Consider the following 23,771-nt stretch of genomic DNA (forward strand, 5'->3'; position numbering starts at 1 on the left):
GAGTGCGCAAGCGTCAGGTTGTGTATGGCAAATAAGGCGCAGCAAACTAATGGCTTTGGGTGTAAAGACTAGGAGATCGCGAGATGACGTTGGGCACAAACTACAGCCGACCTTAACTCTCTGGTGGTTAGAAGGCGCTTTTAAGCAACACAGACGTAACCTTGAGTTGTTAGCATCCCAAGCTGCACAACTCACCTGAGGCAATATCGAGGCTATCCCGTGCAGGTTAAGACATATTTCGGGTCTGTTAAGGGAAGACGATCAGTTGCCTGCTGTAGTGAAAAGCACGATGGTGGATGTGGGCAGCTAGAAATGGATTTAAAGGCCGTCAGCGATTGTTTTACAGTAGCACCAGCCAGTACTTGTAATCAACCAATGGACATCGTACTAGTGACTAGCTCTCACCATGGGAATTCCTCTCGTCTGAAAGTACCCGCTACATGTATACCAGTTCACCCCATGTGTGATGAAGTCATACCCTGTACCCGCAGACCCTAATGCAGGCGAGTCTATCAAGGAAGTCTTCACTCGAACAGAAATGATTATTCTCGTATTCTCGCAACAAGAAACTACACACGTGAAGTGAGCCCGCCAGAATAGTGCCGAGTTTCTGTGTCGTCCAGCTCGCATATCCATCATCCATTCTGGCTGTCGATTGACTTGATGTATCGAGCTGCCAGGGTTAGATATAAATAGGGTTAAATATCAGAGCGACTGACCTCCCCTGTAATGCCTAGCCAGTCCACAGTCAAGTGGCCCCATAGTTAACATTAACTTTTCATTACGCGACGCGTTCAGCTTCTTTCCATCGATCATTACTTTCATCGTGGATATCGTGACGTCTTCATCAACCCAGCGCAGCAAAATATTTCCAAGTCCAACACTGCAAGCTGCAGCTTAAGCTCAAGCCATGGACAGGTATCGTCTTAACCTTCAGTCTCTGTCGCGTGCTCTCAAGGTCCCGGAGGACCAGCAGGTTCAGCTTCAGAAATGTTCGTGGAACGATGCTTCATCAGTGCGCAACACCGGGAACAGTATAGACGGGGTTAATCTACCGTCGAAAGTACTCGAGAATCTGCTCAACGCATACATGAGAAATAGGAAATTCGAAACGCAAAAAGAAAAACGCTTCCAAAGCACCCCGAAAGAGCTTCCACGGCCTGTCAAAACTCCACCACCGACACAACCGCCGCCCACGGTTCAAATCTACAACCCCGAAACAAGCCCCGGAGAGGACTTGTCGTGGGAAGAGTCTGTCTACGACGAACCTCGGGCTGCCGGTAGCCTCGTCAAAGACGAAAAAGACCGAGAAGCCGAGTCACAACCCGATGCAGAGCCGGTCTCTGAGCTTCCCAAGATCAAGCCGAGCCAATTGGCTGTTGCCATTACCCAAAGCCTCCTACCGGACGTGCCTCCGTCCAGCAGCTTGTCAGAAGCACAGGCGGATGCCCCGCAGTCATCGGCAGAGCCACAACTGCCGGTAAAGTCTCGGCCTACGAAAGAACAGCGCGATTCGAAACGAAGTCCCGTCAAGACCGACATATCTCACAGATCACCGAAGCCCCACGAGCCGAACCTGCAAACTCCCCATGCACAACCACAACCTGCGGAAGATGGTCTGCAGCTGCATTTGAATGCGCCATCGCAGCCAAATCTGCAGCCCGACCTTGCGACAGAGGCTACGACAACACTGCCAACTCATTCGCTAAAGCACACTCCGACAATTTCTGCCCCACCATGTGCCCAACAGCCTGTACTTTCGTCATCACACCCATCAGCTACGCCTGAGGTTAGCAAACATGAGAGAATTGGCCGTCCAGGCCGGATGAATATGCCTGCATACACACAGACTCAGACCAACATCTTGCTCCCCCAATACACGCCAGTTTCTGCTACCCGTCGCTCAAAAACCCCCGGGGCTACAACTGCGAATCCAGCTTCGCAAACTTACATCGAAGAGACGCCTCTGTTGTCAGCGAAACAGTCGCATTTACCTCTTGATATAAAGTCGTCGCCACCTATACCTGCCTCCTCACAACGAAGCCGTCAGGCCGAAATACCCAACAACACCCAACAAGAGCAATCAGGTATTGCTACGTCGTCAATCCCAAACATACGCGCCCACCCAACTCCCTCAGGAAAGCCTAGAGAGGCCCAGCCGGAATATACACCAGCGCAATCCCGTGCGAGCTACCGCGGAACTCCAAGTCTTGCGATACCGAACGTGCAATCTTCGGCAGATCCATCCGTGTTCACCAATACCAAGAAGCGCAAATCATCGGTAGCACCTCACATTGAAGAACCTGCTCCAAAGCGACTCTCAGCACGACCATCCTCGCCAGCGACTTTGTTTACAACAAACCACAACCGTGCAACACCAGGATCTCCGGCGATTCACGGCGATTCAGCCGCCGTCACAGCCCATCATCGGCCCACCGAAAGTAGCAATATGATTGTTGCGCGGAGCACATCGGCTTCCGAGTTCATACCCCAGCCGGGAACTTCACCCTATGATTGGTTCTGTGACATCTACCCCGATTTTGTCGCAACGAATGCCGCCTTCTCCAATGGCATTAGATATTTGGTCTATCTGCGGAACCGGAAGCGTCTCCCCGAGTGTCTATACGACGATATGCTGCGGTCTTTCACCATGGACTTCCCACTCTATGTGAGTCACACTAAGAAGCCCATGCCTGCAATTTCATGGTATATCGACCGGTTGGATACTCCTAAATATCAGTCTCGCGCCATCACGAAATACAACATCGATACCATCTACTTGGTGATATTTGGCTTCCCTCCCGAAGCTTCCTCTACCGTTAGTGCTTCACAGGACATCGAAGAGGCGGTCTCTATGTGTCTGCCGAGTAGACCACAGGCCCAAGACATAATGCATATCGGCGACGATGCACCGTCTACCGCTCCTGCTCCACCATCATCACCCATAATCCAGGCCATAATGCCACCCCCCGAACCTGTGGCAGCCCAGACGCCTCGCCCCAATTCTCCTAGAACGCATAACTCATCGCAAGATCAAGACGTTCGTTCTCCTCTGCTTATAGAGAAGGAGACCACCGCAACTCCGTCTCGCTCACCCGATGCCGACATCACATACCCTCACACCAAAGCCCCCAAAATTGAGCCGTCTTCGTACCAAGAGCCTCCTCCTCCGCCGGCCTCCTCCACCCCGCCACACCCTATGGTCACGCGCTCCCGCTGTTCATCGCCGCATCATACGCCAGTCCGGCGTACCTCGGGATATAGCGCAGAAAAGGCCAACGCCAAGGTAGCCACCGCCGACTCTGTCTCTCGTGTCACGAAAGCTGCAGTAAATTTGCAGCGTCGTGTTGGACGGCGCGCTGCTCCAGCGTTGACAAAGAAGAAGCGCAAGTCTCTGCGCATGGACTGGTCCAAAATAGACGAATCCTCGTTCATGGCCTGATTGGCCATGTAAAAAAATCAAGAGCCATCAATGATCGTTGGGTGCTCATACTGTGTTGTATGGCTAAACTTTCCTTGCTTTCTTCGTATCAGTATTCTTTACTTTTTTTGTATTTCTTCGGCTCAATATCCCACACTCCCAGCGCTTCGCTTTGTTTTCTTTTGTTTCCCAGTATGCCCCACCATCTCTCTTGCATCTTCCATTTGTCATGTACGTTCCTCTTTTTTACTTTTCAGGACTCCGAGAAGAGACATAATATGAGTCTGCCTCTGTAAAACCTAATCCTTTTCCCCCTTCTTTCACTTATACAAATCTACATGAACTGGTTTCTTGTGCTCCCATATCGCTATCTGTTAACTTGACGCACGCTTATATGCAGGTTGATGGTTCATGCTTGGGGCTTTTTGTTTATCAAAATGGAACAACTCACTGCTGTTATATTCCCGATGTTTGTTTTGAATGACTTGGTATGGGCCCACACCATAGGGGTATGATATCAACCAGAGCTGTCCTAGCTCTTGGTACACTTGGCACGTGTTATTACACTGTTGCTTTTTTCGTGTGATGCCCATTTTTACCTTGTCATAGGTATCTAGATGTCTAGTTCATATCACACACCAATAAACCATAGTATACGCTGTCATGGCATAGTCTTGTTAGCCCTCTAGCCCATGCGTTACTTCAATTCGCGGATCACAAACCCCAGCCTGCTTCTTTGTGCGTGGACAACGATGGTGATCAAAAAGAAAAGAGGCGGTCAGCTTGTACTTGAGAATATGTGTGCAAGTCATGAATGTGAGATTTACTCAGCAAAGCACATCCCAAGTGAAATTTCATGCAACTAGACAGAAAAACTAAAAAGCCACTTCTACAAAGAGAAAAATAAATGTACTACATAATTCTAAAGGTAGGCGACAGAAAACCAAAAAGAAAGAGAAGAAAACATGGAGGTGAGATATTGGACGCCCGTAGCCCCGTGTGTCGTTTTCGGAGACAAAACATTCCGCTCCTTGTGGAGTAAGACCATGTAAATGCGGGCAAAAATTAACAAAGGAGAAGCAATAGATGAAGATAAAGAAAGTACAGGTAGAAGAACATGAAAAAAAGGGGGTTGAAGGGGTGAGCCTGTATAGAGGCCGGCCGGATCACGGATCACCACAGACTGCCGTGCCCACTTCTCTGACCAGTTGGATGAAGTAGGGCGACCTGACCTGTCTTTTCATGGATGTTGGGCAGGATTCTTTAGCACGCAGGGACCCTACAGCATCTTACGCCGCAATACTTGTTTTCTTTTTTTCCCTTGACACGGCCATTGGCATTGACGGGGGTTAGTCCAGGCTAGACCGCTTTTCCGGGAGGCCTGCAGGCCAGTGACGACAGAAGATAAGCTGGCTCTTCACCTTTTGTTCTGGTCTTTTTTAAGGACCTAGTCAGAAACAAAACCAGACCATGCTGCTATCGAGTCAGGCTTGACCGCCTTTAACGGCCAAGAATACGAGAGGCGGGACGCGAGGAAAAAAGAGAAAGACAGAAAAGAAAAAAAGCAAAAGCGGCGGTATATCAGACAGCAGCACAGCACGCAGGGGAAGGGGGAGCATCCTAGTGTGTAGCAACTGTGGTGTTTTCGCCTTCCACAGAGGTCTGCTTGGCCTTTTCAAGACGTCTGGTCTCTTCTTCGGGGGTCGTAGTGCGTAGAGATAGGGCATGGATGCCGCCCTCTCTGGCCATCTCCTCCCCTAGTAGGGCATAGACCATGCGATGACGTGCGGGAGCCATCTTGGAGGCGAAGGCTTCAGAGGTGATGTGAAGTCTAGAAAGCGCGGAAGGTGACAGGGTTAGAGGCGATTGACATTCATACTTGCAGTGTATAATACATACTTGAAGTGAGTTTCCTTTGAAGTGTTGCCGGCCATGGCCTTGTGGTGGGCATGAAGATGCGATTGGTTTTCGATTTCTAGCACCGTAGGGTCGAAAGCCGCTGTAATCTAGAAGCTTGTTAGTGGTGGAGACAGTTCTAGGTGCTGGTTGACAGCACAGGGGTCCCTGAGCAAAGCTCCAGGGTGAATAAGACAACAGAGAAGCAGTTACACGCATTGTACAAGAACTCACCTTGGCCCGGATAATGTCCTCCACCGGGGTGGTGGAGTTTGGCATAGGGACGGTTGACTTGGAAGCCTGATAACCCATGGCGGCGTATTTGCGGTACATGGTGAAGGAGGAAGAGGAAAAGGCGCGAGAGAAGCAAGGCTGAGAATAAGGTAATGGGCTGCAGATTCCGAGTCCACCAATCACAGGACGAGAAGCGTCGCGAGTGGGTTTCGTAGTCAGAAATAGTGAGGCGATAGCTGGAGAAGTGGTGATGCTCAGCAGACCAGACGAGGTGGTTGAAGTGCAATTAAAAGAGGCTGGCTTAGAGCTGGAGGAGAAAGAAATAGAAGGAAATGGGTGGGATGTAGGCAGTGAGTGGCAGAGACTGGGAGAAGACGAGTGGGTAGAAGAAGACACAGCCAGTCCTAGATAACGGCCGGGACCAGAGATCTTTATGTCTGAGGAGGCACGGCGCCCAGACAAGAAGCACGTATGAGACGAAGGAGAGCCAGAGCCATGGTTTGCCTGTGCCAACTGGACGCGACCCTGTCCCAAGCTCCATGCCTGATTCAACCGCCCACGTTCATGCCCATGACCTTGTCGGCTAGCATGGCCAATACCGCCAGACCGGGAGCCAGAGGAACAGACAGGCCCCAAAGTCAGCGACTCTGTCGTCGGTGTAGTAGTAGCGTAGGGCCTCATCCCCGTGTTCATCTTCAACGCGTCCGCCCACATATTGGTGCTCCCACGACCGCCACATTGTCTCCTATACAGGCCCCGCCCGACCGCTGCCACGGCCTGTGGTACTTGCGCTGCCGCTGTTGCCGCTACCATCACCGCTAGTTTGACTTGGTATTTGTACACAGGTACTTGTAGGTGCTTGCAAGACTCTCCAGCAAGGGAGAGGGGGTGTATGTATGTGCGTGTGATGGTGTTAGCGATGTGTTCACAGCGAGTGTGAGAGAGAAAAGAAAAGGGCGAAAACAGCTGGACAAGGCGGGTTGCAGGCACAAGAAGAGACCTCAGATATGGCGTGAACAATGCCAGTCGGTGTTTGTGCTTGTACTTGTGCTTGTGCTTGTGCCTCTGATGCAGTGACCGACTTCATACAGATATGATACTCTACATCTCCAGGCTGGCTTTTATACTGTGGGGTGCGGTGTAGTCAGCACAGTGCGTGCCCAGCTCGTCCGTTTCAAATTATGCACATACAGTAGCAGCACAAGTCTCTATACTGTATGTAGTTGTCACACAAGCCATGAACGTCAACGCTTCCTCCCACCCACTCCGCATCACAGCACTACTCCATGTACATATTTTGAGCTGTATTTCTTACCAATCATAGACCCGGCTTGGCCAAACGGAGGCCCACGAACAAGCCAAAGAAGTCGTTGCCGGCCTAGTTACAGGCTTGTCCGGCTAACCAATCACTGCCGTGCATGCAGACAAAGCTGTCTTGCTGCAGGTGTCCGTAGTCTTGAGTATTATCACCAGGCCTTGGAGCCGAGCCGACCTAGATTTCTTCTCAATCGGTCAAGTCCAGCCGAACTGTCAACCATCAACACAAGCTCAACTTACTAAAACAACACCAGCATCAAACGAGGAGCACGAGTTGAATATTTAGGGTTCGGCACCACTTCAACAGCCCCACTTATCAATATAGGGTTACCGCATACTTCCTTGATGTCATTCACCACATTCAGTGACATTTCTGAGCCGAGCGAAATCTCCGACGTAAAGGCTTTCTGTCTCCCAACACCGCGCACTTTATTTTTCTTGATTTCGGGTCTTGCTTGCCTCTTCGCCTGCTCTGTCCCATCGCTCTCAGCTAATTCCTCTGTCCAGGCCGTCAAAATCCGTCCGAGTGAGCGCAAATACAACGTCCAGCACGCGCCCACTCAGTCGTGTATTTCATTTCTTCCTCCCCTGCACACCTTGCGTGCATCTGTCTCCAAGCCGATACTTCCTCCTTGTATCACTTTCTGGCGACGCTAATCCCGCTCAATGATTTCACGGCATTGCATCAAGGCTGCTGCCGCTGCACGCTGCTCAGCCTCCTCGTCCCTCTCCTCCTTGCACACCAATTCCTCCTCAACGCCTCGCCTTCTTCTGTCCTGCTCCCGACTGGCCGCACGTCCAACACCGCCAACCGTGTCTGTCTTTCCACCCACTGTGCGCCTGTTCTCGTACTCGCCAGCAGCCAGAATGGGCTCGACCTTGCCCAGGCTCCCGCTTTTCGAAGCCATTGTGTCGCATGACCCTCAGTCCACTGTCGCCGTGCACTCTGCCTCGGGTCGCACATTCAAGTACGGCGAGCTTCTTGGTGATGTGCTGCGAACAAGAAGCAAGCTACTAGAAGCAACTGGGAAAGCTGATCTAGCTGGCGAGCGAATTGCTTTCCTAGTAGAGAATAGCTATGACTATGTTGGTTAGAATATCCCCCAAAGTCTCTTGTCAAGGGCTCTTGTCTAGTAGGCTGGCGAGCTGGATGATATTGGCGCCAGAGCCCATTCTCGTTGCAAAACTCTATGCTAACACTGCATCACTCTATGTGTGGATAGTTACACTTCTTGCCATCTTGGCTTCCAGATCCATTGCCGTGCCTCTATCGCCAGCATTCCCCGCTGCTGAGCTGCAGTATATTTTGAATCAGAGCGAAGCTATCCTGCTCGTTTCCTCTACCAAGTTTGCCGCGAAAGCGACCGAGACCCTACAGGCGGAGCTCACCTCTAAGCCAGCATACCTCAAGCTCGATAAACTTGTGAGCGGCGCTGCTGATGAGCCCGTGTCATTTGACAGCACCGATATTGGCGATGCCGGGATGATGTTGTACACATCAGGGACTACCAACCGCCCTGTAAGTCGTGCCAACAGCACCTCTTGCTCAACTTTTGTTCTGTAGCACTATAATACTAACTTCTAGATCTCTCTCATAGAAAGGCGTATTGATACCTCAGTCAGCTCTGACTGCGCAGGCCAAGTCCTTGATCCAAGCTTGGAGATACACCCCCAAGGACCGTCTACTTCACATACTGCCATTGCACCACATCCACGGCACTGTCAATGCCATAATCACCCCGCTTGTCGCCGGAAGCTCTATCGAGTTTATGTTCCCCTTCAATGCTGATGCTGTCTGGAAGCGCTTCATCGCCCCCTTGGCCGCGCCCGACTCCGACAACGCAAAAGAGAAAATCACCTTCTTCACCGCCGTGCCGACCGTCTACAACCGGCTCATGAACACCTTCAAGACGCTGCCCGACAACCTCAAGGAAACTGCGCGCTCCGCCGTGTCGCCCGAAAACCTGCGCGTCTGCTTCTCCGGCTCCGCCCCCCTGCCCACGCCCACCAAGCAGGCCTGGACTGATCTCGCCAAAGGCAACGTCCTGCTCGAGCGCTACGGAATGACCGAGGTTGGCATGGCGCTCAGCTGCAGCCTTGCCATCGCCGACCGCGTCGACGCCAGCGTCGGCTGGCCTCTTCCATCCGTCGAGGCGCGCCTTTGCGAGCTCGACACCAATCAGATTATCGCCGAGGGCGAGGAACTCGATGCCGCAGGCAACGAGCGCGCCGGTGAAATCCAATTGCGCGGTCCAACTATTTTCAAGGAGTACTGGAAGAATCCCGATGCCACTGCCAAGGAGTTCGTTGCTGCTGATGACGGAAAGGGCCCGTGGTTCAAGACGGGCGACGTTGCCGTGCGTCGCGCTGTCCCTGGCGCTGGCCAAAGCCCCAAAGACCCCTGGGCTCGTGGCCTCATGTACTTCATTCAGGGCCGCAAGAGTGCAGATATCATCAAGACTGGCGGCGAAAAGGTCAGTGCACTCGAGGTCGAACGCGAGCTGCTTTCGTTGCCGCAAGTCACCGAGTGCGCCGTCGTTGCTGTCCCATCAGGAAAATGGGGCCACAAAGTCGGCGCCGTTGTTGTTCTCAATACCGACGTCACCACTAAATGGTCACCCATGGACATGCGCAGAGCACTACGTGACAGGCTAGCCAACTACAAAATCCCACAAACCATGAAGCTTGTTGACAGTATTCCGCGCAACGCTATGGGTAAAATCAACAAGAAGAATCTCGTCAAAGCTGTCTTTGCTCAAGAGTTCAGTGGCGATGAGATGTGATGACCTAGAAAATAAAGAAATCATAAGCCTACGACACTCTAGTGTCGCGGCCAAAAGTGCACGATAGAGGAGGATAAACGACTCAATAAGACATGGATGGCATATTCCTAAGAAAGCAAATATTGAATATCAAAAAGAAACGCAGAGCCTGACCCGGTAATATTCTCGATACTCAAACGACATGCCCAACCTAAACCAAATCAACGCCTGGAAAAACACCCCCAAAGTTGCATCACAGGTCAAGTTCCAACAGGACTTCACACATAAAAATAAATCCAAAAAGGCTCATAGCAATGGCAGTCAAGCCCGGGGTGACTGTAGTCAGCCAGATCGTTGACTAGCCAGCGGGACTGAGGGGTGTTTTTTTTTCTTTGCTGTTGAGGCGTTCAATTCGGTATCCCTCCGATTTATAGGTATCATAATGTTGTCGGCAGTGTGCAGGGTCATGGCACACGACTGACAATTTAAGGATGCTGCGAAGAGGAGCTAAACGCGGTTGTGGTTTACCCGGAGACTCACTCAACGACGGTGGTTATCCAAACCATACTTGTTTCATTTTTTAGTCTGCAAAAGACTGACTCTTGCAATCCTTAAGCAACAAACTTGGATCTGACACGAGTGCTGCCAACCTGGGCAGAGTCAACGTGCCCAGAAAACTCAACGGATTCACTGGGGTTCAACTTCAGGACTTGCTTGAACCGGCTGCCAATGTTCTTGAGAATCGCCTCGCTCTTAGCATCAGGGCGACCCTTTCCACCAGAGACATCACCGTTTCCACGACCAGGGATGGGACGACCAATGCTGCCAGTCCACACACTAATACGGTAGAAACCCTTGCGTACGTTGACGACGACACCCTGGATCTCACCATCATCCTCGTCTTCAAGAGTCTCACCAATGACGGCCATCATGACGTGCATCCACAGGGTGTCAATGTCAATGTTGCGCTTTTCCTTGTACTGGTAGGACCACTTGCCACCATGCTTGTTTCTCAGGTCCTCCCACTCCGGCCGGACGCCAGTCTTGAAGAGGTGATAATCGGACTTGTGGGCTAGTTCGGAAACGGGAGCAATATTGTTCTGTTGACCGAAGAAAAAATGGCGTTAGCGGGGTAGTTCAAAGCAGATGGCCGTACGGTGAAAAACTTACGTAAATGCCCCAGAACTCCTCAACGGAGTCGAAGGTGACAACCTCCTTCAGCAGGTCGTTCCAGTGCTCACCCTGTAGCGATAAAAATATCATGGCATTAGTTATACTTTCTCAGTTACCCAGCGGGTGAGGGAATCGGGCGATCCGATCGCGTACCTTGCCGCTCGGGGGCTTAGTGAACCACAGAGTCCACTTGTTTTGAAGCGGGTGCTTGACATTGAAGTTATCCTTATCGTGGAAGACGGTGATATCTTTGGTGCTGTCCAGGGCGGCGGCAGCAGCGGGGGCCTTCTCCTCGTGCACGGCATCGGTGGGAGAGATGGGGATGGTGGTCAAATCCACCTGCTTATCCATGTCGGAAGCCATTTTTAGAGGGAAAGAAGGAATTTGGGAAGAATTTTAGGTGGCGGATGATATTGCAAATGAATTGTTGTTGGTTGGGCAGGGCGGTCAGGAAATTCGGTAGGAGAAGATGAGGAAGAAGAAATTGGAAAAGGGTAGTGGGCGATGAAAATATTGACCAAAGGTTTTGCTTTTTCCACGACTTCGCTCAGTGGTATCCGCCGGGGATGTGAGTGAGCAGTTGCTGAATTCAGGAAAGGCACCGATGCGGTTCCAAAACAAACGAAAGTGACGGGATGGAAGTTGCTTATGACGATGACGGTGACTTCCCAGAGAAAGATAAATGTAAGAGTCTGCTGTGAGAGGTCGTGAGTTTGTATTGCAACAGTGCTGGAAGAAATATTTGATCATAGCACGCTGCTGCGGCAAAACGATTGCCATGGTTGGAGCCCTTTTTAGGCTTGGAGATTGTTTTAGCTTAGCGGGGCGAGCCAAGCGAGAGTAAGGAAAGAAGGTCGTGCTCTAGGGTTTAGCTAGGGTATTGTGAAATGGTAAGATCCAGGCGATACACAAGATGCATCAACACTGATGTATGCACATACTTGGAGATGTTGATTGCACCCCAGGGCACTCTAGATTTAGATACATAGCTGACGTAAGACTGCCTACCATCAACCATAATCGACACACCATCACGGTCTTGCGTGATGTATGTACACACATACATACATCTCCTAACTCCAGTAACATGCCATGCAAAAGACCAGGAGTGGGTATTGTAGGGGCCGTAGCTTGGCGAGGTGGCCTTGTCTATTATGACGTAACATACGACAACATATAAATAGTGACAAGCAGGTGTGATCTCAGCACTCGCTACCTTCTGAGAATTCCAAGTTGTTTCAAGAATGGTGATGGAGGGTACGATGTAGGGAGGCATGATGCCTAAGGACCCAGGTACCCAGGCAGGGCCCTTTGAAGTCAAATATCTGCTCTTGTTTCAAGGTCAGATCGTCGTTGCTGTGTCCGAAGGCTGACTTGTCTAGAGAAGGAAACTCAAGTTTCAAGATCGCATTCATCCTCTACAGGGTTCATTTGTAGAAACATATGTATGTACACTACTATTTATAACCCTATCTCTCGTTTTTGTGGCACAAGAAACTTCTGCGGCGAGTTGTGCAACAGACTAGTAACTATTGCTTTGATAAAGAACACCATGCTTTGGACATCGGCTTCTGTTTGCACGGCTATCCTTTTGAATGAAAGCTGCCATGAAGGGGACCTTCACTATCACAACTCCTAGCTAACAGCCATGAAGAAGGAGAGGATCGTCAATGACAAGAGGTTGTTGATACGAACATTTAGCTTGTTCACCCATGAGTATTCTTTCATTAATCTTTATACTACTAGTATATAATTGAATCATACATTCTTTCTTTGACACAAAGAGCTCGTTGTGACTATATAGACTGCGCAGAATAAACTAGTCTTTGTCTATTGCTATGGAAGGTGCCGCTGCTGTTTGAACTGGCTAGCGGATAGGCAAGTTCAAAGGAAGGTTCCCAAAGGAAATCATGTTGCCAGCCGCGTTGTCTATTTGCTTTGTGTCTTGATTTGGATTTAAATGGGATTCGTATAAAGATTCAAACATATGCCCGTCCACTATCACCTTGATCTTCTATCTACAGCGACTACCACGACAAAAACTTTTCACATTTCCTTCCGCGCCTACCCCAAACCACACGGTTACTATCCCACCATACCGACAAGTCAAACTCGATACTAACAGGACAATGGCTCATCTTACCCGGCCTATCCCAATTGAACATGGGGGTGGCAGAGACGGATGGCAGGCTGATGACCAGGTAGGCTTTGACCCTACAAAAGTCTATCGCTCTCCCATAGATCTCCAATCAGCCGCTACTGTTACACCTCATAGTCACAGATTTTCATGGAATCTTCAAGGCGTGGGGGGCTTCCCTGACACGTTTCTAAGCTCCCGAGTCTGGTCTCTTAACGAGAGGATTCGTGTCTTTGCAGAGACTGTTGTCCAGGGGAACGTCCATATTAAGGGTTACGAAGCGCCTGGAGAATACTCTGGGGGAATTCCCTACCAGAGGGATCTCGATTTCGGAAAGTCTGCCAAGTACTTCCACAACTCCATCCGCCTGACGGGTGGCTTCGGTCAAGTTCGCGAGATTCTTCGCAACTCCAAAATTGTGGCCTTGATTATCAGGTCCATGATCATGCAGGCCATGGTTGATCTGGTTCTTGGTCATCCTTTTTTTGTGTTCACTCTAGATGAGGGGTCTATTGGTAAGTTGCCATTCATAGTCAAACTACAACTTATGTGACATGCACTAACACTTCCTTTCATCAGGCAATGAGCAAGAGCAGCGCGTGGCCTTTGTTCAGAGTGTTCTTAGCAATACAGGACCTGCTCTTTCATTCCGCACGACCTGTAAGGGAGTTGCGCTTGAAGTCCTCGAGATTATCAAACCTCTCCTGGATATCGCAGCTGAGCATTGGCCAAAGCGTGGACCTGCATTGAGCCTAGTTGTTCAGGCCTTGTTTAACCAAGTTAGTGAGGCCGGCCTAATATCAGTAGCTCTACGCACCCGCCCAGGTCACATCTCTTTTTCGATGGCGGTTCCTGGTGAGCCCTACCACTTCCGTCGCTACATCCAACGTCCCTTGAGATCTGTTGGAATTGAGAGCCTACCGTTGAAATTAAAAAAGGCCTCTACCAAGACCCTCGGTGATAATGTCTTTGTTGCCGTTTTTGTCCCCCTGCAGCCATTTGTGCAGCGCGCTCCTGAAGACTCTTATACATTGGATGGCATCATCGCTCATGGTGATGTGGTAACTTATGAGACCACCACTCGCACAATGGCCCCCCAAGATCCCGTATCCAGAAGCATCATCTTTCGACCACATGCCTACACGTGGTCGTTATTTACTCCGATGGTTCTCCGCAAGACCGTCGTGAACCTGGCCAATCTTATGATTTTCTTTTTTTTCTTTGGCCTAGCATTCAAGATCTTTTGGTCGGAAAATCTCATCTTCTTCACGAAGCGCTGTTGGTTGTCTCTCTTCACTCATGCCATGTCAGTTTTTCATGTTGTCCGGACACGGGTGAATCTAGTTTGAAGTATGTTTGTTTGGCTGTTTACTGGACGAAGGTAGTAGAGCGGGAAAGGAGTTACATCTACAGGCAGTCGTTTCCGTTAAAATATAATTTGTATTAAATTTATTGTGTAGGGCCAGTTGTGGCATGCATCTTATAAGTGAATGAGTAGGTCGTCTACAAAGGCAGGTGAACGCAAAGGTGAAGAAATGGTGCAAGAGTGGCTTCATGTTGGGTAGAATGAAGCAACTGGACTATCATCCACGACAGGTTATCAACCTCGAAAGATGAAATAGCGAATACAGACTCAAGTCTACGACCGTGTAGAAAACACGGAAATACGGCCTTATCTTGGAAATCAAGAAAACTTCAGGACTGAGTATTCAGTCACAGCTTGAGAAAGACAAGCTCAGTAACATTGGATTTTCATCCCTGTTTTGTCAATTGCTACATGCTTATGTTCGCGAGTTGATCAGGGCCTTGAAGAATCTAATCACTAATTGTGACCGAACGCTACAGTAACGAACGATATGTGACTATCTCGAAAAGCTCAACCAATGAATTTAGCTTGAGACTCAGACGAATATGCTTTGCAATACAATGTGGAGAGCAAGTGAGTTACTTGTTTCTTCATTATTTGATAACTAGCTCGGTGTTATACGGAAGACATTGACGTGTAACGCCAATGAGGTTGAGGCCAAAACAGGAGCAACTAGTGATCTAGTTAACGACTATGTAGAAACAACATAGCCACAGAGCCCCAGCTACAGAGGCCAAGGCAATGGGAAAGCGGATTTTGTTGAATAAATCGAGTTACAATGGGGGGGCTGCCCATGTGAAGCCACTACGATAGAGAAGCCGGAACATGTTAGAGGAAAGTTTCTCAGGGCTAAATGAATCTGACCACGCCCATTCGCACTAAAGTTGTACCATATTTGAATCAACGAGGGAGAAACTACAGATCGCCCGGAGCGACGATGAAGCCTTTCCCTTGATGGTCGTCAGCATCTGACAGATTCTGTGGAGCTAGGGTTTGGTATTTTTTTGCTGGTGGCATAGTCGGTTGTCGCCGCTTAACTTGGGCTCCGATCATGGCAGTTTTTGTTTAGGTTGTTTAGTACATACGTATTTACCTCGGGCCTACTCTCACACCCACTGATTGCCATTTCACATACATTCAACGCCGAAAAACCGTGGCAGTGGTGTTGTACCAAACCTCAGCAGGAGACAAGTTAATAGACAATCTCACCAGCATCAGTTGTTGTGACAACAGGCCTTCCGTCTACAAGACCCCAAAGCTTGTCCTTTTACCAAGATGTCGTCATTGTGCGCTCTGCCGAAGTATACCCAGCAAAAAAGTGGGCTCTATCTCCACGTGATCGACACCTTATCGCAACTGACTATGCGCCGCTAGTCCAAACTAAGACGCGGCTGTCCTGACGATTTCGCCTTGTACTTCTTTCTGTTCTGGTTTTCCGAAGCTCTCCTGTGCTGTCCCCATTTTCACGCAGCTTTTCTTACACAGGTCGCTGCTCTATTTCAAAACCGAACCGCACATGCCGGAACACGACCGGGCCTCTATTTTATTTAATATCTGTGTATGTGCTTTATCTTCTGCCCGACGGCTCGCGTTTTTCCCGGCCCTGCAAGCATATCGCGATGCTATCGCGACACACGCCACCCGCCACCCGCCACACGTCATCTTCGCCCAACTCTCCTATGATCGTAACGTGATCGCGACTTGTTGAAACGAGAACGCCGATCACCACGAAGCGACCGCGTTGCGTTGATTAACAACTAACATTTATTGCGATGGGTAGCGGGCTTGTAGCGACTATGAACAACCAAAACCAACACCCTATTCCTAGACATTTCGATCGAGACCGTGAAATGGAGGACCACCGACAACGACCCTTGAATCCGCCAGAGGAGATAGCTGCGAGAGAACGCGAACAGGCTGAACGACAGCATAGGGAGCAATACCCCCCGGGCCCCACACCTCCCCACCATAGCAATGCTGGATCATTGCCCATACATCAACCTGTTGCTTCGCGCTTGCCTGGAGCCATCCATAGTCCTGGTGGTATCCTAGCCGGTCATGGCTCTTCACTCGCAACGATTCCTCTGGGCGCGCCACCGGGTCCTGGCTCTGGATCCAACTTCGGAGCCCCTATGCTCGACCAGCAGGGCCGGCCCTTTCAGCACACCGTAAACGGCCCAGGTCAACATCAGATGTACCCACCTATCCCACATAGCAACGGCCAGATTAACAACGCGCCGATAGGCGCGCAAATTCTACCTCAGCAACCCAACCAGGGGTTTGCTTCCGGGCTACCTCATCAAGAAAACCAGCGTTCCATGTCCCAAACACAGTTTGGACCCGGACCCGGACCTGGACCCGGCCCCAGTGGCCACTCAGCAGCACCACCTGCTCAAGGGCCTGCCATTGCGCAAGGCCAACAACCGATTCTGAATGTGAGGAAGACCTACAATTTGACTGATGGAGACGACCCATCCACGCAAATCAAACATCAACTGCAATATTCTAGAAGGCGCATGCCCTAGTATAGAGGTGGCGATCATGAATCGATTGGCTTGAACTAGCACAAGTCGCCGAGCTTTTCATAACTAACTGTTTCTCTGATAAACAGGACGCCCTGACATATCTTGATCAGGTCAAAGTTCAGTTTCACGAACAGCCGGACGTTTACAACCGGTTTTTGGACATCATGAAGGACTTTAAGAGCCAAGCGTGAGTTGTGTATTTTCCCTACAAATTCTCTTCAGGGCTTATTACTAATTTACCTTCAGCATCGATACCCCGGGTGTAATCAATCGCGTTTCTGACCTCTTCGCTGGACATCCTAACTTGATTCAAGGCTTTAACACATTCCTTCCTCCTGGGTACCGGATTGAGTGTGGCGCCAACAACGATCCAAACACCATCAGAGTCACCACGCCAATGGGTACGACTTTGCAATCAATCGCTGGAAAAGGTCCCCAGCTAGACAGCAACCAGCCCGCCCCCAGCCAGCCGTTTTACGGACAGAGAAATGCCAGTTGGTTGCCCCAACAAGTGCCACAACACAGCATTGAAAGTCCGGAAACCAACTTCAGCAACCCTGCCCAGAGTAACATACCCATGTACGGTCCTGGAAATGCGGCGGGTCCATTGCCCTATGACGGCACTGGTCAAGTCCGCAACGTTTCCGGTCCAGTACAAGGCCCTCCTGGTTTACCACCATCTGGTGTTCCCAATCGCAAAAACGTCCATACCCCAACTCCCGGTTTGGGCCCTGCCCCCCTAAACGGCACTATGCAGCAACAGAACATGGAAAAACGCGGGCCTGTGGAGTTCAACCATGCCATTAGCTATGTTAACAAGATAAAGGTAAATGCTGCACATATTCTGAGTCTTGAAACCATAGATCTACTGACACTTTCTACCAGAACCGCTTCCAGGACCGTCCCGAGATCTACAAGCAGTTCCTCGAGATACTTCAGACTTATCAGCGAGAGTCTAAGGCTATTACAGAAGTGTATGCACAGGTGACGTCTTTGTTCCACTCAGCGCCAGATCTTCTGGAAGACTTTAAGCAGTTTCTTCCTGAGACGACTGGCCAAACTAAGACAACCCCTGGCCGCTCAGGCGATGATATCCCTGCAGTTACTTCTGCTCTCATGCAGACTCCTCAGCCCAATCGTGACGGCCAAAAGATGCCTCCTCTCGGCAGCTTTGCCCCTCCTGCCAGCGCCAGCAAGGACACAAAGAAGCGCCCTAGGATCGACAAGTCGTCCATGGCACCTATTGCTTCACCTGCCGAGCCCGGCAGCTCCAGTATTCGAAGCACTTCGAATGTTCCTGTTGGCGTCAAGCGTGCCAAAATTACTCATAAGAATGGTACCGACATGATTGAGCCTACGTTGACTCCCTTGATGCCTGAGCCTATTCCGCCTCAAGGCATTCCGTCCTCCAACCAGGATGATCTCGCCTTCTTTGACCGTGTTAAGAAGTATCTGAGCAACAAGTCTGCGATGATTGAATTTGTTAAGCTGTGTAACCTGTTTAGCCAGCAGATCATTGACCGGACTACATTGTACCATAGAGGTCTCACTTATCTCCAAGGGAATCCCGAGTTGACGACCTCCTGGAAGCTATTCCTTGACTTTGAACCTCAAGACCAATCTGTTGTTAACAGACCTGTGCCCCCGACAGACAAGGTGTCACTCAGCAATTGCCGTGAATATGGCCCAAGTTATCGCTTACTACCTAAAAGAGAACGTCTCAAGCCCTGCAGCGGCCGCGACGAGCTTTGTAACTCTGTGCTAAACGATGACTGGGCTTCTCACCCTACCTGGGCATCTGAAGATTCTGGCTTTGTTGCTCATCGTAAGAATGCCTTCGAAGAGGGTCTGCATCGCATCGAAGAAGAGCGCCATGACTATGATTTCTACATAAGCGCCAATCTCAAGTGTATCCAGCTTCTAGAGCCTATTGCCCAGCAAATGCTCGTCATGAGCCCTGCTGAGCAGGAAGCTTTCCGCATGCCTGCCGCCATCGCTGGTCAAAGTACCTCTATTTTCAAGCGTGTTTGCAAAAAAATATACGGTGATCGTGGTATTGAGGTTGTTAATGATCTTTTCAGCAACCCTTTTGCTGTCGTCCCCATTGTGCTTGCACGCATGAAGCACAAGGATGAGGAGTGGCGATTCTCACAGCGGGAGTGGGAGAAGGTGTGGCGCTCTCAGACTGAGGCCATGCATCTGCGCAGTCTTGACCACATGGGCATTCTAGTCAAACAGAATGACAAGCGAAACTTGTCGGCAAAACATTTGGTTGATCTCATCAAAACCCGCCACGAGAACCAGCGCCGCGAGCGCCAAGTCAAGGGCAAATCTTCACACAATCAGTTTGTCTGGACTTTTGAGGATAAAGATGTGGTTATGGACTTGCTACGTCTGATGCTTCTATACATCAGCCACAGTGCTCAGCACAGCATCTCTGAAAAGGAAAGAATCTTGGAATTCTTTGAGTTCTTTGTTCCTGCAATGTTCGATCTCCCAGATGAAATGGTCCTTGAGAGAATACCTAAGATCCAGCTGGATTCCTCCGATGAAGAAGAGCATGTTCCCTATGCCCTTTCCAACGGTCGTCGGAAGGCTGGAAGAAGGGGGGATCTTCTTAGAGGTGTTCTTGATCCCGGCCGGAACACAAGCCGCTCCCGTGGCCAAAAAGATGGAAGTGCTGCTGGCTCCAAGGAAACGACCCCCGATGCCAATTCGAGCAATGATGAAGAAATGGTCGATCTCTCCGATAAATCCTCTGCTACGATTGCCCCCCCCCCTTGTGAATCGTGGCTTAACTCAGTACCCAGGCCTGCCCAAGTTAAGAAGGGCTCTAGCAGCCAACCTATCGACAAGGATCTCAAGGCCGATGGCATGTTCAAGCGCCCTTGGTACAACTTCTTCTGCAACCAAACAGTCTACGTCTTTCTCAGCATCTTCAATACCCTCTACACCCGCCTAAATGACGTGAAGAACAGCAGCGACAGCGTCAAGCTTTCGATTGCCCGTCTTACGCGCCCCAAGCCGGGTAAGGATATTGGTTTCATTGAGGAGCGTATCCGCTTCTTTGATGCCCAGACTGAGACCTCTGTCTTCTGGTCGCGTACACTTGAACTGGTTGAGGAATACATTGCCGGCGACGTTGACGAGCTGAAGTACCAAGAGATTCTTCGGCACTACTTTATGAACTCTGGCTGGAAACTATACACCATTCAGGATCTTCTCAAGACGCTCTGCCGCCTTGCTCTCACCAGCACCAGCTCAGACGCCAAGGAGAAGACCCCCGAAATCATTGCACAGTACCTCGCCTCTCGTGAACGCGAAGAGACCTCATACCTAACTGAAATTAACATGCGCAAGTTTGTTGAAAAGTGCGTTAGGGATGGCGAGATGTTTGCTTTTAGCTGGGTAAGTTTTCTTTTCGTCTTTCACATGTTGACTCTTGTTTCCCTTTTCACTAACTTGTTGATTAGTTCCCCGAAACCTCCACCCTTACCGCCCGCTGGCTGCAGCGCGAGGACACCACCTTCCATGTTGACGAGATGAAGCTCCATGAGCGCTGGCAGTACTACGTCTCGGCCTACCTGCGCCCTGGCTACACCGAAGGCGTCAACGTTGGCAAGATGTCGCGCATAGCGCTTGTCCGCAACTTTCCCTATGAGATGGACCTGGCCGGCCCGCCCGACGAAAGCGCACTGCCCGACACCGTCCAGGACGAGCACAACCTCGGCATCGGCATCTGCATGTCGACGTCGCAGATTGTCTGGAACTGCCCCGGCCTCGAGTACTCCGTCTACGACCGCCCCGCCGCCGACAAGGAAGCCTGGGACCAGCGCGTCAAGACCGCTGCGCTCAATTCGCGCCACCGAGCCGCCTGCCTCAAGAAGCTTGTTGCTGCGCCTGACTGGATCAAGAACTCGTCGCCTGCAGACGTCGATCAGACTACCGCCCGGTACATTGCCCTTGTGCAGAAGGGCCCACAGCCCGAGACTGAGGCTGAGGCTAGCACAGAGGCCGACGCGGACGCCACGCTTGTCGACGCCGATGCGACCATGGCGGATACCACGATTGAGGCGTAGATCAATGGTAGCCATGGCTTCACGCAACAGGTCGTTGCGGGCGTGCGGTTTGTTGTCGTCGTCGTCCAGGGCGATGATGGGTGGGACAAGGGTGTATGATATCCAATTTTCTTTTGCTTGAGACGGCTGGGCGCGACAGGACTTGCCTGTTCTTTTTTTCTTCTCGTCTTTTTATCTCTCTTTATGTACTTGTTTTGTATGTTCGACTTGTCCTGGCTTGTTAGTTCTGTTTTGAAATCATTTCCCTTGTTGTCGTTGTGTTTGCCTTTCGCTGGGCTGTGGACGTAGCTCATGTTTATCTTTTTTTTATTGCGGCTTCAAAAGTATGCATTTACAAGACAAAATTCAAGGGTTCAACACCAATATCAAAAAGTAACAGGGATTTGAGAAAATATTATCAAGACTCGGGCAAATATGAGATGTCTATCATTGATGGAGAATAATGAAAGGAAAATCAAATCGAAAAAAAAATAAGAAAAAATAAGTTTATCCTGTATCAAGTCATCTGGGTTCAAGCCGAGCTCATTATCTTGGCTGACTGGCATCCATCGGAAGATACGCATTAAAGAGTCGTAATTAAACATTCATCATCATTTTGTCAAGATACCGACTTGTCGGTGGCGGCCCCACTTAATTTCTTCCCGCATCTACGGCTCTAAATTGCTGCTTTTTTTTTAGTTTACTGGAGGTTCTCAATGACAATGGCTGAGGCACCACCACCACCGTTGCAGATACCGGCAACACCGTACTTGGCCTTCTTCTCACTCAGAACAGTGGTCAGGGTGGTGATGACACGAGCACCGGAGCAGCCCAGGGGGTGGCCAATGGCGACCGAGCCACCGAAGACGTTGACCTTATCAGCGGACAGGCCCAGAATCTTCATGTTGGCCAGGGCGACAGCAGAGAAGGCCTCGTTAATCTCGTAAAAGTCAATCTGATCGGCGGTGAGACCAGCATGCTTGATGGCCTTGGGAATGGCCAGAGCAGGAGCAATAGTGAAGCGCTCAGGCTCGCGAGCAGCATCGCCCCAGCCAATAACACGGGCAATGGGCTTCAGGCCCAGCTCCTTGACCTTGGCCTCGGAGACTAGAACCAGGGCAGAGGCACCATCGTTGATGGGGGCGGCGTTGGCGGCAGTAATGGTACCACCGTTGGGCCTGAAGGCAGGGCGGACAGTCTTGAGCTTAGCCTCGTTGAGGTTCTTGACCTCGTCATCATTGTCGACAACAACGTTGGGCTTGCCACGGCCACCACTGACCTCGACAGGCACAATCTCCTTAGCAAAGATACCCGAAGCAGTGGCCTCCTGAGCCTTCTTGTAAGAGTTGATGGCGTACTCGTCCTGTTCCTCACGGCTCAGAGAGTGCTCGTCGGCGCAAAGCTCGCCAGCCAGACCCATGTGCTCGTTTTGGTAAGCATCCGTCAGGCCATCCTTCAGAATGCCGTCGACCAGAGTCTGATCGCCGTACTTGGCACCGTTGCGCAGGTTGGGGAGGTAGTGAGGGATGTTGGACATGGACTCGGTGCCACCAGCGACAACAATGTCAGCGTTACCGGTCATAATGGTCTGGGAACCCAAAATAACGGCCTTCATGCCGGAGGCGCACACCTTGTTGACGGTGGTGGCAGGAACGGTACTGGGCAGGCCAGCCTTGATGGCACACTGGCGGGCAGGAGCCTGACCCAGGCTACAGGTTCATCATGAATTAGAAAAACATAGCTCCGGTAGCAAGGCAAGACTGGACCGCAACTTACCCAGCAGAGATAACATTGCCGAAAAAGATTTCCTCGACAGCCTCGGGCTTTACACCGGAGCGCTCAACGGCGGCTAGGGGTAATTGTTTAGTATGTGTACGCTGTCGTCAAGTAGTGGGCGGTCGAGGGAATGATCGCTAGTGGGGTTGAAAATAGCATTAGCCTACCTTTGACAGCAATAGCTCCGAGCTCGGTAGCAGACTTGCTGGCGAGAGAACTAGATACAAGAACACATGTTAGCACATGAATTGTTACGGGGTAATCATCAAGGCCACAGAAAGACGGCTACTCACCCGAGAAAAGAGCCCACAGGGGTTCTGACGGCCGAGACAATGTAGACGGGAGGAAGAGAGGACGACATGTTGGTGGGACGAGAAAGCGACGATGGGTATCAACAAGAAAAAGACTGTAAGTGAGGAGTGAAGGGCGCTCGAGAAGTTGGCGATGGAGGGGGGAGAAAGGGGGAGAAAAAGTGTCAAAGAAGGAGAGAACTGTCCAGAATATATGTGAAGAAATCCTCAGACCTGACCTGACGGCTGGTTATTGCTCTATTTGGTTGATTTGTTGAGAGTCCTTCCTCTCTGGTGCCTTGTGCTTCCCTGCTGTCATCTAATCGTCTAATAGACAGGTCCCAGCCGGTACATGTACAAGTAACTACAGCGTACAGAATGGGCAGAATGGGTCTGCCTGCTATTATTGTGTCTCAGTACTTGTGGCCGGGCCCCTCCATTTATAGCCGATTGTGACCTGGATGTGCTCCTTGAGATAGTCTTCCTCAAAGCATTTCTCTGTTTCTTGCTGCCAAATGTAGTACAACACAGCAAAAGCTGCCTTTCTGCTAGTCGCAACCAGCGAAAACAAAACCTCTATGTCATGTGGTTCAATCCTCAAAGTCTCGAGAGAGATATCCACTGTGAGAAAGATAAGCACACTCTTGTCTTCCCAACACTCGACGTCCTGCTTCATCGCAACCGGAAAAGGCGGTGAAGCATTTGCCATAGAACGGGCCGGCGGCAGAATTCGCAAATTTCGAGCTACAGCAGGGTTAGCGCAAAAGTGGGCAGGGGCCGGAAGGCCAAACCCATACCCATGCGCTTATACGTGAC

The 23,771-nt window shown here is 50.5% G+C and overlaps 7 protein-coding genes across 7 annotated transcripts; 4 read left to right on the plus strand and 3 right to left on the minus strand.

The window, feature by feature from the left end:
• Nucleotides 1-910: 910 nt before the first annotated feature.
• Nucleotides 911-3,442, plus strand: BROUX77_000785 (uncharacterized protein; the record flags this gene model as incomplete). The annotated part of the gene is made up of 1 exon (XM_073752984.1): nucleotides 911-3,442. One exon carries the CDS (start codon nucleotides 911-913, stop codon nucleotides 3,440-3,442), a length of 2,532 nt encoding a protein of 843 aa, XP_073609020.1.
• A 1,599-nt stretch (nucleotides 3,443-5,041) lies between these two features.
• BROUX77_000786 (uncharacterized protein) lies at nucleotides 5,042-5,650 on the minus strand (the record flags this gene model as incomplete). The annotated part of the gene is made up of 3 exons (XM_073752995.1): nucleotides 5,042-5,252; nucleotides 5,321-5,427; nucleotides 5,552-5,650. The coding sequence occupies 3 exons, from the start codon at nucleotides 5,648-5,650 to the stop codon at nucleotides 5,042-5,044; spliced, it is 417 nt and encodes a 138-aa protein (XP_073609021.1).
• Nucleotides 5,651-7,735: 2,085 nt separating this feature from the next.
• On the plus strand, nucleotides 7,736-9,651 carry BROUX77_000787 (uncharacterized protein; the record flags this gene model as incomplete). Its single annotated transcript, XM_073753006.1, has 3 exons — nucleotides 7,736-7,958; nucleotides 8,092-8,387; nucleotides 8,467-9,651. The coding sequence occupies 3 exons, from the start codon at nucleotides 7,736-7,738 to the stop codon at nucleotides 9,649-9,651; spliced, it is 1,704 nt and encodes a 567-aa protein (XP_073609022.1).
• A 590-nt stretch (nucleotides 9,652-10,241) lies between these two features.
• On the minus strand, nucleotides 10,242-11,166 carry BROUX77_000788 (uncharacterized protein; the record flags this gene model as incomplete). Its single annotated transcript, XM_073753017.1, has 3 exons — nucleotides 10,242-10,730; nucleotides 10,801-10,872; nucleotides 10,957-11,166. The coding sequence occupies 3 exons, from the start codon at nucleotides 11,164-11,166 to the stop codon at nucleotides 10,242-10,244; spliced, it is 771 nt and encodes a 256-aa protein (XP_073609023.1).
• A 1,766-nt stretch (nucleotides 11,167-12,932) lies between these two features.
• Nucleotides 12,933-14,289, plus strand: BROUX77_000789 (uncharacterized protein; the record flags this gene model as incomplete). The annotated part of the gene is made up of 2 exons (XM_073753028.1): nucleotides 12,933-13,455; nucleotides 13,520-14,289. The coding sequence occupies 2 exons, from the start codon at nucleotides 12,933-12,935 to the stop codon at nucleotides 14,287-14,289; spliced, it is 1,293 nt and encodes a 430-aa protein (XP_073609024.1).
• Nucleotides 14,290-16,102: 1,813 nt separating this feature from the next.
• Nucleotides 16,103-20,910, plus strand: BROUX77_000790 (uncharacterized protein; the record flags this gene model as incomplete). Its single annotated transcript, XM_073753040.1, has 5 exons — nucleotides 16,103-16,741; nucleotides 16,918-17,018; nucleotides 17,078-17,657; nucleotides 17,717-20,239; nucleotides 20,305-20,910. The coding sequence occupies 5 exons, from the start codon at nucleotides 16,103-16,105 to the stop codon at nucleotides 20,908-20,910; spliced, it is 4,449 nt and encodes a 1,482-aa protein (XP_073609025.1).
• A 679-nt stretch (nucleotides 20,911-21,589) lies between these two features.
• On the minus strand, nucleotides 21,590-23,026 carry BROUX77_000791 (uncharacterized protein; the record flags this gene model as incomplete). Its single annotated transcript, XM_073753051.1, has 4 exons — nucleotides 21,590-22,598; nucleotides 22,666-22,738; nucleotides 22,833-22,882; nucleotides 22,959-23,026. The coding sequence occupies 4 exons, from the start codon at nucleotides 23,024-23,026 to the stop codon at nucleotides 21,590-21,592; spliced, it is 1,200 nt and encodes a 399-aa protein (XP_073609026.1).
• Between the last annotated feature and the right edge of the window lie 745 nt (nucleotides 23,027-23,771).

Source organism: Berkeleyomyces rouxiae (assembly GCF_048999995.1).
Source record: "Berkeleyomyces rouxiae strain 22BRR77 chromosome Unknown BrBRR77_ptg000001l, whole genome shotgun sequence".
Lineage (NCBI taxonomy): Eukaryota > Fungi > Ascomycota > Sordariomycetes > Microascales > Ceratocystidaceae > Berkeleyomyces > Berkeleyomyces rouxiae.